Below are 13668 nucleotides of genomic sequence, written 5' to 3'. Positions count from 1 at the left end.
GAGTACTGGGATTTGTAGGATGTCGAAAAGAGCGCGCAAGCCCATAAGGCACAAAGGAGCATAAAGAAGATTCCAAGTTTGAGGTGCATTTTCAATGATTGGTAGCTCAATAAGAACCGCAACTGCATACAGGAAGTACAAAGTGTTCAAGAAATACACCAAAACTATGAGCAAAAGATTGTCATTAAACAGCGTTGTGCCCAGCTTCTAGTACTAAATCGTCCATTAAGTCAATAAAACCTCAGATTGCTGAAGGAGATACATCCTACCAGAAAGTACCAATCAGGTCTTGGCGAGATTACGGATGTATGATTATCACGATCAGCAGCTGACGATTATGTGGGTCTGTAAGGTTTACATTTATTGGATATGGAAGTTCCGTTAGGCGGATGGTCACGGGAATAGTAATCGGGTCGTGGATCAGATCAACTGTTTCCACGTTCACTACATAGAAGTCCCGAAGTCGTTCCGCTCGGGGCTCTTGCGCGCCCAACAACAGCGGAAGCGTTTCATAGATTCATTCCGCCTGGTTTGAATCACTGATTGTGGCTTACCGCCTTATCTGCAGCCTCGTAAGGGGTATGCCATCCAACCTGAAACAGACCTATAATTTCGAATATCCCAAACTTCCTTACCCTTACATTCTCACTTCCATCGGTGAATCAGGCTTCCAAACCACTCTTTTCGTCTTCAACTTCAACACCAACTACCGTATTCTTTAAGAACATGCGCATCCCTGTTTTGAGGCCAACTAAACCTTCGCAAGCGAGTTTCTTGAACTGCGACGAGGCTCATGCTACATGTTACCAAATTTTGGCTACAGATGCAAAGTATGAGGATCTCTTCACCTTGACTGAGAAGGAAAAGAAAGTACTCCGGTTCATGCCATTGGCGACGCTATTGCCAATTGTTGTGAGCTTCTACTATTGGTGGATGCAATACCACTATCTGTCAGCTTCAGACGGTGCTCCTCCAAGTAAAGTCTTGATAGCCCAACGTGGCTATGTAATCCTGGATATGATCACCAATGGTACTTAGACCCTCCATCTCCCCCAAATGTGCAAAGCCAACCTTCGTAGTGCCCGAATATGTGAAGAAGATACTGGACGCTTCAGCAGTTGCAAAGGGCACCTGGAGACCTCGATTACGTCTGGTGGGCAACGATGTCCCGTCAGTCGATATCGCGATAGTATGCTGCAACGAAGACCTGTCCGTGATACTCGATACGGTGAGAGCCGCTTTGAACACAGATTGGCCGAGTGACAGGATCCGTATCATTGTCTCAGACGACGGGGCTCAAAAGAGTGTTGCAAGGGGTGTGCAACGCCTACAAGAGCAGTACCCCAACAGTCACCTCTTCTACACGGCACGTCAGAGGACTCCTGCAAACAGTCACAAAGCAGGTAATCTCAACCACGTACTCGAGTACACGGCAAGACTTCCAGGAGGCCAGGCACCATTCATTGCGGGATTAGATGCCGACATGATCCCTGCGAGACACTGGCTGAGAGCACAATTACCACATCTGCTCGGGGATCCAAAGATGGCATTTACCTGTCCACCATCTTGCTTTTATAACGTTCCTATGGATGATCCCCTGTCGCAGTCGCTCTTCGTCTTCCACAAGTTCGAAGAGACGATCAAGGATGGAGCAGGCATCGCGTGGTGCACTGGATCTGGTTGGGTCATGCGACGGACAGCCCTGGCCGAGATAGGCGGCTTCCCTTCGCAATCACTAACTGAGGATATTCTTTGTGGCAATCTCCTCATTGGCAGAGGTAGGCAAAGCTACTTGTGCTGAATCTAGCAAGTCCTAACTAATCCATCCGTAGATTGGCGGTCAGCATACGTGAAAGAAGAGCTACAGTGGGGTCTTGTACCAGAAACATATAGTGCACATATTCGGCAACGTACGCGATGGGTATGTAGACTGCTGTGCAACTCTCAAGCTTGTCATTGAATGCTGACTTTGAGCGATTTGATAGAGCACCGGCGGCTTTCAGGCAGGTCTAATCATGAAGCTGGGTCTCTATGGAGATCTTTCGGGCGGTCTTACCGGCTGGCAGCGAGCGTACACTTTTTGGTATCTTGTTCACAACGCGACAGCCATACTGAAAACGCTGGATGTCATAAAAACTCTGGTGATGCTTCTGGCTGGTTGGCCTGTCGTCATGTATACAGGAACAGAGCAATTAATCGCCCTTGTTCGAGTTGCATCTGCAGTTCACGCTTTGCTCTTTGTACGCCAATGCTTGATGGCCTATGTTTGCGGTTATGGAGCTAGCTGCCGTGAGCTACTTTGCGCACATTTCCTAAATCCATGTAAGCTGGTCCTGGAGCGTACTTGATAACAAGACTGACATCTGTATAGACTATGCGGTCAACCATTGCAAGACGTTCTTGCTACCCAAATGGCTCGGAGGGTATCCCAACGCTTTCTTCGCCAAGTTCCGTTCAACGGGAAGCTTGCCCGACGAACTTCATGAAAGAAGCCGTTTGCGCAGGGCTTCTCTGAGGGAGCGTTTAAGGTCAATTATGATCAAAGACGGTGGAAGTTTCCACTTGTGCATCGCTTTGGCGTTAGTTGCGGGGATCATGAGCAACCTCAAAACGGCCTCGAATCTTCACGGTCTAGCTTCAAGGGACGCGTTCCTTTACCTTCTTCCACGGGTACTATGGGTGACTACTCTCTGGCCTACGTATACTGTGGCTTTCTTCCAGCCGTTTTACTACGCCATTTGTCCTCCAACAATGCCTGACCGGGAGCTTTTGCTTCACCGTGATGCTGCAGGTGTTGCTTATCCCACCCAGCGGGCCAAAAACCCAAAATCTCCAGTTAGAGGACTGGGAATCGAACTAGTCAACACTGTCTCTGAGCTCTGGGCGATAGTTTTGCTCCTCTGGTTCTGGTAACTCACGAACAATACCGTAGTGGGCAAATGTGGTAACAGTGAAGGCGTGGCGCACGACTATTACTTTTAGATAGAGAGAAAATTAATTGCTTCTTTGGTCTTCACTACGCACTGCCACGACTGCGCCACAAACCCCACTCTCTTGGCTTCTGCCTTACCTGTCTCATCATGACATCTCCTTTCTCTCCACACAACCACTTTCTTAGCGATGCTGTTTCGAAGCTCACACCCATAATCATTTTGCGAAATACACGACGAACATGGCAGGTTCCAGCGCCGCTTTCGTTCATGAGCCGATCAATCAGGCTGTTCAGGAAATCAGGCTGATATCCATCATTCCCGAAATAACAGGACCAATCAGGTGCAACCTCATACATGTGAACCTCCAGTCCAACCCTACTCCCGAATACCGCGCTCTCTCTTATGTTTGGGGTCCTCCATCGCCTGTTCAGGAGATCCAAGTCAACGGTCACCGCTTTCTCGTACGGCAGAATCTTTACGACTTTATCTACGCCTTTAGGGAACGTCTATACAAGTTTCGAGGTGGTAATGGCTACGAAGATGAGGTTCAGTGGTTGTGGATAGACCAGGTATGTATCAACCAGGCGTTGACTGGAGAGCGCAACCATCAGGTCAAGATGATGTCCGACATCTATCGAAGAGCGACCTATGTCTACGTCTGGCTAGGCAAGTCTGATGGTAGTACGGAAGCAGTTATGAGAGCGTTGAAATCTAGCTACAGACGCTATCATGATTCTGAATCCTTGACCAAAAGATCGAAGACGTCCAGCAAAATGAGTAGGGACGGGACTTCGACGCAAGCCGAAGATTCGATTTGGACATCCGCGCTAAGGTCCGCGCTAAGGCACTTCTTCGGCAATCCATATTGGTTGAGGTTATGGATCGTTCAAGAGATCATGCTAGCAAGATACATTCGCGTCATATGTGGCGAGACACTGCTTTCATGGGACGAACTGAAACGCTTTTGCTCTTCAACGCTAACAAAGGTCTACTTGAATGGAAATGTCTACTTGGATGACGTTGTGCCGTCACAAGTCAAGTGGCTTACAGATCATGCCTTGTCAGCCAGGCACTACAGCTATGCAGAATTGCTTCTGACGTTCAGTGCGAGCCAGTGTCAAAACCCTCAAGATAGAGTATTTGGACTACAAGGCCTGATACCGGACGCTGAACGGGCTGAGATCGACTACGGACAGCCAGCGAATCAGATCTTTCCTGAGACCGCCAGAGCATTCGTTCGCAGTGCAAATTCCATGCCTCAACCCCCATTCAAAAGGAGTCTCGGAAGTTTAGACTACAAAAAAGCGAAGGAGACCTTTTTCAGCGATGCTACTGTTATCCTGATGCAAGAACATGAGTACGGTCTACGCCTCCATCTTGTGCATGTTTTGATGACTCTGGGAGACAATATGGACATGTCTTGTTCTGAACGGCCTGATGCGAAGGAGATGGTATTGGCTTTAGAAGCGATCCGAGCGATGTGGCAGAAAGTGGTATGGCACTGCGAACGTATGTCATATGACGACTTTATGTTTGGCTGGAGAAGGAAGCATGGAGCTCGCGCTCCACCAAATCCATCGAGAACCGACCTCATTGAACTTATCCGCCTCGAACAAACAATCGAGAACCTGTATGATAATCTCCGGTCTATCGTTAAGGAGTTGGTATCGAACATGCTCTATGGCACCGAGGTAAGAACGCACGCTTAACACAACAAGACCACGCTAAGTTTCACAGCGACCGTTATACATGCTGTACTTAAATATGCCGTATGTTGAGCCCCTACCCTATCTTGCACAAAACATTCTGACCTGCGAACAGTCGTATAGAAGGCGGATTTGTTGGAAGATTGTCTCAGGCTATACGCCTCAAGCCCCGGTAGCACTGGAGGCAACATCTCCATTCTCACTATACTATTGCCTGGGCGAGATTCCTTATCACAGGAGTATTGATTGTCTTGGTGAGTCGGAGTCGGAGTGAGGACCCGTACCAACTTCGGCTCGGCAGGATGTGTACCGTGGTCACAGCAGCCTCGCCAAGTCCACGCCAATCACATAGGTCCGACTATATATGTACATCGTCTTCTGAAAGACCGAGATGAGGTCGAAGGGTCGGTGTGCAATAAGGGGATGTACATCAGCACCGGAGTCAGGACACTATGAGGGTATATTACAACGCCTCGCATTCTATACGGCTTGTCACGTAAAGTCGTATACCACCAAAGCTTGACTACCTTCGCTCTTCTCTCGCAGCACAATCACATTCTGCTCGTCAAAACCAACCCAACCGCGACTAACAGAAGAGTCATCGAACCCCTGGTCTAGGGCGAATCGCAAGCCTACTTGCTGCCCTGATTCATCGTCCTGTGTATGATGCTCCTCACTGGCTTTGGATGGCTGCACACGAACACTCAAATGTCCGTTTCTTGAGCGCCTACGGTTTGCCGAAGAAGTCATGCCACCCTCCAAATCCCATACCCGGAGCTCGTCTCCTCTTCTACTCACGGACACGGCCTTTCCGCGCATGCCAACATGAGCACCAGATATTGAGGATGTATGGCCCCAGAGACGGTTGCCGGAGCTTATCGAAAGTGCCTGCGATGTGGACCGGACGAGGTAGAGCGATAATGTGTTGTCGGGATGTGCGACGAGCAGATACGGGTGGGAATACGACATGGAGGTGGGTTTCGATCGACTCGGCCCGCTCGGTACAGACGCTTCCCTTGCGCTGTTGGATGAAGGCGATGGCGGCAGCCTGTCAGACGAGGTCGAGCGATATGCAGAAAGTGTGAAGGAGTGCTCGTCTGCCGCAGTAGCTAATCGTGACTCGATCAAATCGCCCTTGTGTGACAGTATCAGTTCTTGCACGCCAACCGTCCAGCCAGATAGATAAGTGGGCAAGGAGTATGCGATGGCGGCGGTCATGCTCGTTGCTGTTGTTCGTAGCGAGAGCGATACGGGTGGCCATGCTGTGTTGGAGCGTAGGGAGTATAGGAGTTTGGGTGCGTCTAAAAGGCCAGTGGTGCCTGGTATGCTCTCGAAGGCGTATAGTGAGAGTAGGTGGTCTTCAGTCATGGTAACGAGGTAAGGCGATGAGTATGCGAGAGCCGATAGCATTCCGTTGGTCGATGGCGGATGGGTAAAGACATTCGTAAACGTCTTTCGGCTCGTCCTTTGGTCTATTCTGAGAGCGTATATGGAGAAGGAGCCATCCTCGAAGCCTACAACGACTCGTTCTTTATCGTCGCCCGTGTTGTTAGCGTCTGTAGCCATGGAGGTTGGCAATCGAGCTGTATCTGTATCACCAGACAGTTCGGAAGACGCCAGCAATTCCCTGTCATTCTTCGAATCCCACGCTCGGAGGCCTGACATGGAATCGGCAGCGTAGATGATGCTGTTGGACATCATGACTAGCAGCGGCGGATCTGGAGGCCTTTCGGCGACCACGATCTCGCTGACGGCGCATTGTCCCTGAGTCCAATTATGCCGTAGCCGATATTGTTGCTTCCAGTTGGTTTGTGTACCATCCTTGACCAGATAGCCGTCGTCTAACCATTTGGACAGGCGGGAGGAGTAGTGTAGCCGATTAGGGTTCGCAGGGCCCTTGATGCCCGGGATGCGCGACGCTCTCGGCAGGACGAATGTGCGGTAGTAGGCGGCTTTCCATAGTTCCGAGTCGACAGAAAGGCGGCTGAACTTCTTCGATACCCTATTACAGTCAGCACATGTCGCGACTCGGGGGAAAGGGCTGTACCAACCTTTGGCATACTAATAGCGAGGGTACTGGCACGAATGACAATACGCGCACGAGAAGTTCTTCGCTGAGCTTTGATAGTCGATCGGGATTCAGGAGCCGCTGTACTTTGGCTGTATGTTCGCCATCATCTTCCCCATCGCGCGCGCGCTTCATAGTACCTAGCGAAGGGCTGCCGTCTCGGCGGCGAATGCGCCTCGGGACATCATGTCTTATCGTTATCGCTCAATGTCCGAGCGTCAGCCCGTGACTTCGCGTTCCACTAGCGCGTGACTTTCGCCATTGCCGCCTAACACTACAATCACTGCCACGACCCATCCCAACATCGAATCGCTCCTTGCCGCATCTCTCATTTGATGCATCGTCGGCCTGATCAGACATGGCAGACTTTTCAGCCTGGATAGAGCAGAATAAAGGGCTCTGGACACGCGTGTACGATGAGGTCATTCAACCTGATCTGGAGAAAGAGTGGAAGAAGAGTTCGTATGTCCAGTCGATGCCTTGGCAATCGCTAACTGCATATCAGGGGAAGACAATCATAAGAAGGAGTTAGAGCAGAGTACGCGTTTTAATCCAACTCTGTCGACGCGTATTAACCATGTGTAGAGGAAGAGAACCAGCAGATACTATTCGAACATCTAAACGATGAGATTTTGAAAACTGCCCATCTTGTCAAGGAGAATGCGCAACTCAAGGAACAACTCGAATCTGCCGGTCAGACCTACCAGGATGCTTCTAGGATTGGCGCCTCAGGTGCGTCCGAGGAAGAGTATCGCCACCTCGTCGCCGAGAATGAACAGTTGAAGCAACAACTCAAGGCGCTTGAAGACACAGCTACTCTGTCGCCAGACCATGAGACTTCCAAGGAAGTAAGAACGAACGCCTCCGAAGAAGAGCATCATGACCTTGCCGAGCGATTTAGCGAATTGACCAAAAAGTACCGTGATATGTCTCATAAAATCAAGTACCTAGAGAGGAAGAACGCTACTGTCATGCAGAAGAACAAGGATATGAAAGAAAACGTGCGCGCATGGCAAGAGTACGCGGATAGACAATTTGGAAAGCAAAAGGCAAAGAGTGAGGCTAGAGAGGATGGCAAGTCTAACGTGGCTGCTGTTCACCTTCTTCCTGAGGACCGACCTCACATGCCCTCCAGTCCAGGCTCTGCAGCCACTATCCGCACGCCTGGATCATTCGTCAACCCGGATCGCTCTTCTCCTGCTGCTTCGACTTTGTTTCCGCGTTCAGTCGTGGGAACGACAAATCGGTTGGCCTCCTCGACGACGGCTGGTGGAGAAGATGCCCAGAGTCCGACCACGACCATCACTCCAAAGGCTAGCATTCGGCTGGAAGATGCCCAGCAACATCAGCATCAACATGACGATGGCACCGGCCTCGGTGTCTCATCACACATTCAGCGCATAATATCTGACCACGAAGGCCACCGTTCAGCGATCCCAAGCTCTAGTCAGACAACCGTAGATGAACCCGAACAGTCAAGAAGCATATTCGAACCGGCCGTGGACGCAGATGATGACGACGTTCCCCAGTTCGTTTCTGAGCGATCGCTAAAACGAAAACGAGAGCAGCCATCAAAATCAAGGTTCGAGATATACGCAGATCACTCCTCAGATGGCACGCCGGTAAAGCCTCATCGAGTGAAGGAAGAGCCGCAGAGTAGTCCACCAGTTTCCATTTCGATGGTGGCTCGGACTGAGACGATGGATCTTGACGATCCTGCGCCCCATGGACTCAAAACGCCGCGCCAACCTCGAACGCGACTCTTATATGACGATGATGCTGCAAAAACACCTCGTCAGCATAGGCCCGACAGCGCACCGCTAACGCAGGCCATCAAGAATGAGAACCTGGATAATACTGATCTGCTTGGTCTCTACTGTGAGACGGATGATCCTCAAGTTGTTAGAGGCATCCAACCAAGGGCTATCAGTGAGCCGGTTGAACCAACTCAAGTAGAGGATGCCGCGTTGAGGTCTCTTGATCCTAACGTAGTGAGCAGTGCTTCGGAGGAACCTCCAAACAAGCGCTCAAGACAAGCCCAAGCGTATCATCAAGCCAAACATAACTTTTTGGCAGAGTCGGACGAATCACCGCCTCCGATGAACCATGATTCGCCGAGATTGCCACCTAGCACAGCTCGAGCGCAGATGAATCAGAGACTACAAGCATTGAAGAACCTCCAGACACCAGACAAGACTTCACCGAAGACACCCAAGTCAGGATCGGTGAAAATCAAGACTGAGCAAGTGGCAACCCCACCCGCAAGCTCGTCACGGCCCACCTATACACCCTCCAGCAGTAGAAGATCACGTAACTCAAAGTCGAAAACGCGCACGACGCCTCGCGAAGATCTGACGCCAGAAGGTCCTTTATGGACTATGAGAGCTCCTGAGACGCGTACCAGTGCACGAAGGAACCGCGTACCGCCACCAAAAGAGAAAGAGCAATGTCTCCGCGATAAACCAGTGAGTGCGCTTAGCGTCAAGGACTTCAAGCCAAACCCAGAATACAACCAAGGCTACAGCTACGCATTCTCAGAGACTGTACGCAAGCGAGGCGATCGCATGTGCCTCCCTGGCTGCACCAACCCGCAATGCTGTGGCTCCACCTTCCGAACTTTTGCCCAAGTCCAAGCACCGCTTAGCTCGTCGCAAGAGGAGGAACTGCTCGAGGATTACCTCGGCGATGCATACAGCACCATGCAGCTTACGCAGATGTCGTCTGAAGAACGACAAGAGCTTGTCCTGCAAGCCCGGACCAAAAAATTGGCCAAGGAGTCGGGCAAGCATCGTGAGGCGTATGAGCGACGAAGAACACCGCCGGGCTTCTGGAGAGTCGACTTCCCGACCACGCAGGAACAGCAGGAGGATAGGGAGCGTGCCATGGAGCAGGATAAAGCAATTGTGCAAGAGCGCTGGTTGGAAGCGCATAGAAGGGGTGGGAAGTGGATCTTTAGAGATGAATAGGTTGGGGGGCCTGAGGTGCTTTCTTCGCGCGTCACGAGATATGTTGCTTCACGTTCGATAACAATCATAGGTACTACCACGTACCATGGTGTTATTCATATTTGTTTTTTGTACGTGGGGCTATCGAGGTCTTTCCTTGTCCAATCTGCTTACACAACAAAATCTCTTCTCTACGCATCTTCCCTCCCGAGGAAAAGACATCTGCGGTATGCGTGACGAGTGGAGAGCCCGGGTGTTGGAATTGTTGTTGGAAAACACGATGGATCATCACAAGGGTTCTATTAGCGTACACTAGACAGTGACGAGTGTTGTTTGTACGGGACGCTGTGCTGTATCTTCCGAGGTATACTTGGGTGCCAACATATCGATTGGATTGTTCCTACTAATATTCAAAGCTTGATAACAACTATTTACAATGAAGTTCCCCCATGATACCCAGCCGTCACCCCACCAATCCTCGCCCTCACCAGCCAGGCGCACTCTTAACCAGAGTAGACAGCCGGTCCAGGGCTGACATACTTGAAGCTCGAGTCGTAAATCGCCTTTGTAAAGATGGGATCACTCGTCTTGTACCCGCCCGGAAAGCTAACACCCGCGGGCGTCGCACTGCCACCGCCCGTGACCTTGACCTGGAAGCAACTGACATACGGCTGCGGGTTATTCGCACCAGCATGCAGAGCAATAGCCTCAGCCCTGACCAGATAGTCTCCACTCGCAATGTTCTTGGGCACGGTGAAGGCGCGCTTTCCGCAGTTTGCATTGAGGATCTCGGTGCCCCACGAGGCTGTTGTACCCGTGTATCCGTCCTCGGCTACCTTGAAGAAGGATCCGGACGTGGCGGTCTTTGCGTCGGCTACTTTGGCCATGTAGATTAGGACGGGGCCGTAGTGGTTGCCGCCGATGGCGGGTTGGGAGCAGGAGCGCGAGTTGGGTTGTGCGTGCATTTCCACAGTCAGGGAACCGCCGGCTGTGAGTCACATAACAAGTTAGTATCATGGACACTTTCGTTGTAGAAAGAGGGGGGGAAGGCTGGGAAACAAGAAGGTGGGAAAGAGGGTAGCGTACCTGCGACTTCACAGACTCCAGACGAAGCAGCGGGACCACGACCGCAGAACATATCAGGCGATGTCAGACTAGTGACGGGGCTGTTGTCCTTGACAGTTCGCACACAGGTTCCAGCTTTGTCTTCGGTGCCGACCCAGAGTTCCTGCCAGGTCGAGTGGGCAGAGACGGTCGCCGCGGCGGCGAGGAGAACAGTTGCGTACTTCATCTTGAAGGGAGCTGATGAGATGGATGCGAACAAGGTGAATGGGGTATCGAATCTTCTTTTTGTCAAACTCCAGCACTCCCAGTCTATACATATATATATACACCTTCTTTGCATCCCAGCCCTCCAACTTAGTATCCCATCCTAATGACCACGAAAACAATCTATCCGCTTCATATAGACAGGGCACCACTGCATACATCCCCGACCGCTCCAAGCACTAAGCCCATGTGACAGCCGGCCCCCCAGATATCAGTGCCGTGCCCAATGAGGAACAACCTCGAGCCATGCAATGTAAACTCCTTGGCGAATGGGCGAGTTGCGTGCAGATTGAGTGCTGACGAGCACGCGCTACTCGGCAGTTGCCAAGAAAGCTTGGTTTCCTGGGTGCAATTTATACAAGTGATGAAAGTGGGAGAATCATGACTGTAACGAAATGGACATTGGTAAGGCGGCCCCTGGGGCGGCATTTTGTTTTTTTCTCCAGTGTTTGGATCGTGAGGTTGTTAGCTATGGCACTGTGAGGATTCCTTTTTCTTTTTGTGAAAGCTAGTGAATTGCAACTCGATCTTGACAAAAGTGTCCTTGGCTGTGATCTACTGTACTTTGGAAGTTGTCTTGGGGTGATTATTTTTTTGTTGTTCCTGTTTGACGATGCAGATCAACCGGCATTTCGGGCGCACAGCCGCCTAATAATGTAACCCCTTCTAATTCGAAACGTGATCGAGACACTAGAAACACCCATCGTTGGCTCAAAGGCTCCAAAGCCCCGATTGTAATCTTTTCTTCTGTTCGCCTCGGATGCTACAACGAGAAACGGGTGGAAAGAGGCGGATATGCGCCTGGTCGTCATTGACTTGGCTATTTCATTTCCGCAACACCCAGTCTCGACCATGTTAGATTGAATACCATTTAATTCGTCGTCTTGGCGGTAAACATGCGGCGCAAAGTCTACCGGGTTTCCGTAACGCCTCTTCCGCTAGGAACGGCCACTTCTGACGCAGCTTGGCAGGCTTGCTCGTAACCAACTATTTCAAACTACCAATATGCCCAGCCGTAGTTTCCGTGACGAAGTTCGTTTGGCTCGAGAACGAGGGCCAAGAGAGTCGTCGACACGCTGGTTCTGCTAGAGAGATGAGAGAAGCGTCTGGCACCACAACGTGACCCAATGTTCACGCACCCTCTACCTTTACCTTCTCTTTCTTCGCGAAATAATTCGCCAAGGTATTCTTCTGTGCGGGCTTGTCCTTCTCTTTCTTAGCATCCGCCTTCTTCTTCGCCGCTTCTCCAATACCCATCAACTTCTTAAACTCTTCCCACTCTCCCTTCCCCACGATACCCCCACTAGCCTCTTTGTGCCCTCTTGCGAAGCTTTCACCCAACCTACTTCTCAGTTCCGAATTGTCAGCAACTATGCTCTCTAGCTTGCTGATGATGTCGACTTTGTCCTCTCCTCCCCTCGCCCGCGCACACTTGGCAACACGACACGAAAAGTTGACTTTATCAGGAAGATAGCCTTCATTCGCGCACATGACAACCTCCAACTTATTCGACTTGAGCGTACCAGACCATCTTGTAGCGATGACGGGATGAATCTGCGCGGCAGAAGATATCGTGAGAACGGCGATTGTAGCGTCGGCTGAGAATTTGGGAGGCGTATGTGTGCATCGCTCCGTCTCACGGCGTACTTCCAGGGAAGCGGTGTGAAGCTTTTCATTCTTTGCAATGTCCAAGGGATTAGTGGCAGATATGACGGCATCCCAGGCATCCTGCACGTTGTAGGCTGCCGACCGCCGTGGTGCGTTGACTAGGGCTACGGCGTCGTTGATGGATTTCTTGGAATGGGATTTGAAAGTTGCGGTTAGGTCGGGGAAAGGGGGTTCCCATTTTATGCTGCTACCCAGGTCGCCGTGGGTTCCTAGTGCACACAACCAAGACACTTTGTCGTTGAGATCCGGATGGAGTGGTAAGCAGATTGTGTACGTCAATAACGCGCTAGTCGCAACGGGCGGACAGTCGTGAGCTGTCACGTAATCGCTACCTTTTGGAAATCCTCCTTCGTCGGCAAAGTGGTGGTCTACGACGAGGCATGTATGCGGCAAGTCGACGACTGGCGGCGTTTTCCTGCTGCCTTGGTCTAGTATGAAGATGTATGATGGAGATAGTTCTGTCAAAGCTTCCTTTGTACTTTCATCATGTACGTTTGAGCCTTTTGGTGGGAAATATACGGATATGAGATCAGGTCGGAGACCTAGAGCTGTGAGGGTATGGTGAAGTATGGCGCCAGATGAGAGTCCGTCCGCATCCTTGTCGGGGAGGATGACGGTTGGCTTCTGGGCTGAGGCGCTTTGATGGTTTAGCACGGGTATCTAGTCGTAGGATGTAGACGCATTTACCAGTATCTGATGATTTCTCGAGCGCGTTCAATCTGCTCTTTTCTCGCGGGCCATACAATCTCTCCAGACTCATCCTGTCTTGATGGGGTGAGATGATACGCAGGAATTACCGTCTTTGTTTTTGTCTCTAAACTTGTCTTCTTTGCTTTCAGCGGCGATATATCCTTCTCTGCTTTGCGTTTCGCCGGACCTGACATGGTAATTGTTGCGTGAAGCTGCCGAGCAAGCAAAAATGTCCCAATCCGTGGTGATGGTCGTGACGAATACAAACTTCGTGATGTGACGTTTGCCAATTGCGCCAATCGATAAACAAGACCTCTCATTATACGCGC

General features: G+C 50.9%; 6 protein-coding genes across 6 annotated transcripts; 3 read left to right on the top strand and 3 right to left on the bottom strand.

The window, feature by feature from the left end:
- Nucleotides 1–1027: 1027 nt before the first annotated feature.
- On the top strand, nt 1028–2913 carry J4E82_003047 (uncharacterized protein; the record flags this gene model as incomplete). Its single annotated transcript, XM_051729337.1, has 4 exons — nt 1028–1778; nt 1833–1921; nt 1986–2322; nt 2372–2913. 4 exons carry the CDS (start codon nt 1028–1030, stop codon nt 2911–2913), a joined length of 1719 nt encoding a protein of 572 aa, XP_051591052.1.
- A 259-nt stretch (nt 2914–3172) lies between these two features.
- J4E82_003046 (uncharacterized protein) lies at nt 3173–4815 on the top strand (the record flags this gene model as incomplete). Its single annotated transcript, XM_051729336.1, has 3 exons — nt 3173–4624; nt 4671–4702; nt 4755–4815. The coding sequence occupies 3 exons, from the start codon at nt 3173–3175 to the stop codon at nt 4813–4815; spliced, it is 1545 nt and encodes a 514-aa protein (XP_051591051.1).
- A 316-nt stretch (nt 4816–5131) lies between these two features.
- Nucleotides 5132–6842, bottom strand: J4E82_003045 (uncharacterized protein; the record flags this gene model as incomplete). The annotated part of the gene is made up of 2 exons (XM_051729335.1): nt 5132–6641; nt 6691–6842. The coding sequence occupies 2 exons, from the start codon at nt 6840–6842 to the stop codon at nt 5132–5134; spliced, it is 1662 nt and encodes a 553-aa protein (XP_051591050.1).
- Nucleotides 6843–7065: 223 nt separating this feature from the next.
- J4E82_003044 (uncharacterized protein) lies at nt 7066–9673 on the top strand (the record flags this gene model as incomplete). Its single annotated transcript, XM_051729334.1, has 3 exons — nt 7066–7165; nt 7213–7245; nt 7293–9673. The coding sequence occupies 3 exons, from the start codon at nt 7066–7068 to the stop codon at nt 9671–9673; spliced, it is 2514 nt and encodes an 837-aa protein (XP_051591049.1).
- Nucleotides 9674–10155: 482 nt separating this feature from the next.
- J4E82_003043 (uncharacterized protein) lies at nt 10156–10943 on the bottom strand (the record flags this gene model as incomplete). The annotated part of the gene is made up of 2 exons (XM_051729333.1): nt 10156–10640; nt 10739–10943. The coding sequence occupies 2 exons, from the start codon at nt 10941–10943 to the stop codon at nt 10156–10158; spliced, it is 690 nt and encodes a 229-aa protein (XP_051591048.1).
- A 1169-nt stretch (nt 10944–12112) lies between these two features.
- On the bottom strand, nt 12113–13533 carry J4E82_003042 (uncharacterized protein; the record flags this gene model as incomplete). The annotated part of the gene is made up of 2 exons (XM_051729332.1): nt 12113–13286; nt 13337–13533. 2 exons carry the CDS (start codon nt 13531–13533, stop codon nt 12113–12115), a joined length of 1371 nt encoding a protein of 456 aa, XP_051591047.1.
- Between the last annotated feature and the right edge of the window lie 135 nt (nt 13534–13668).

This window comes from Alternaria postmessia (genome assembly GCF_024291825.1).
Source record: "Alternaria postmessia strain BMP 2775 chromosome Unknown scaffold_12, whole genome shotgun sequence".
In the NCBI taxonomy this organism is placed as follows: Eukaryota; Fungi; Ascomycota; class Dothideomycetes; order Pleosporales; family Pleosporaceae; genus Alternaria; species Alternaria postmessia.
Note: the sequence above shows the minus strand (reverse complement) of the source record. Positions and strands in the feature narration are given on the sequence as shown.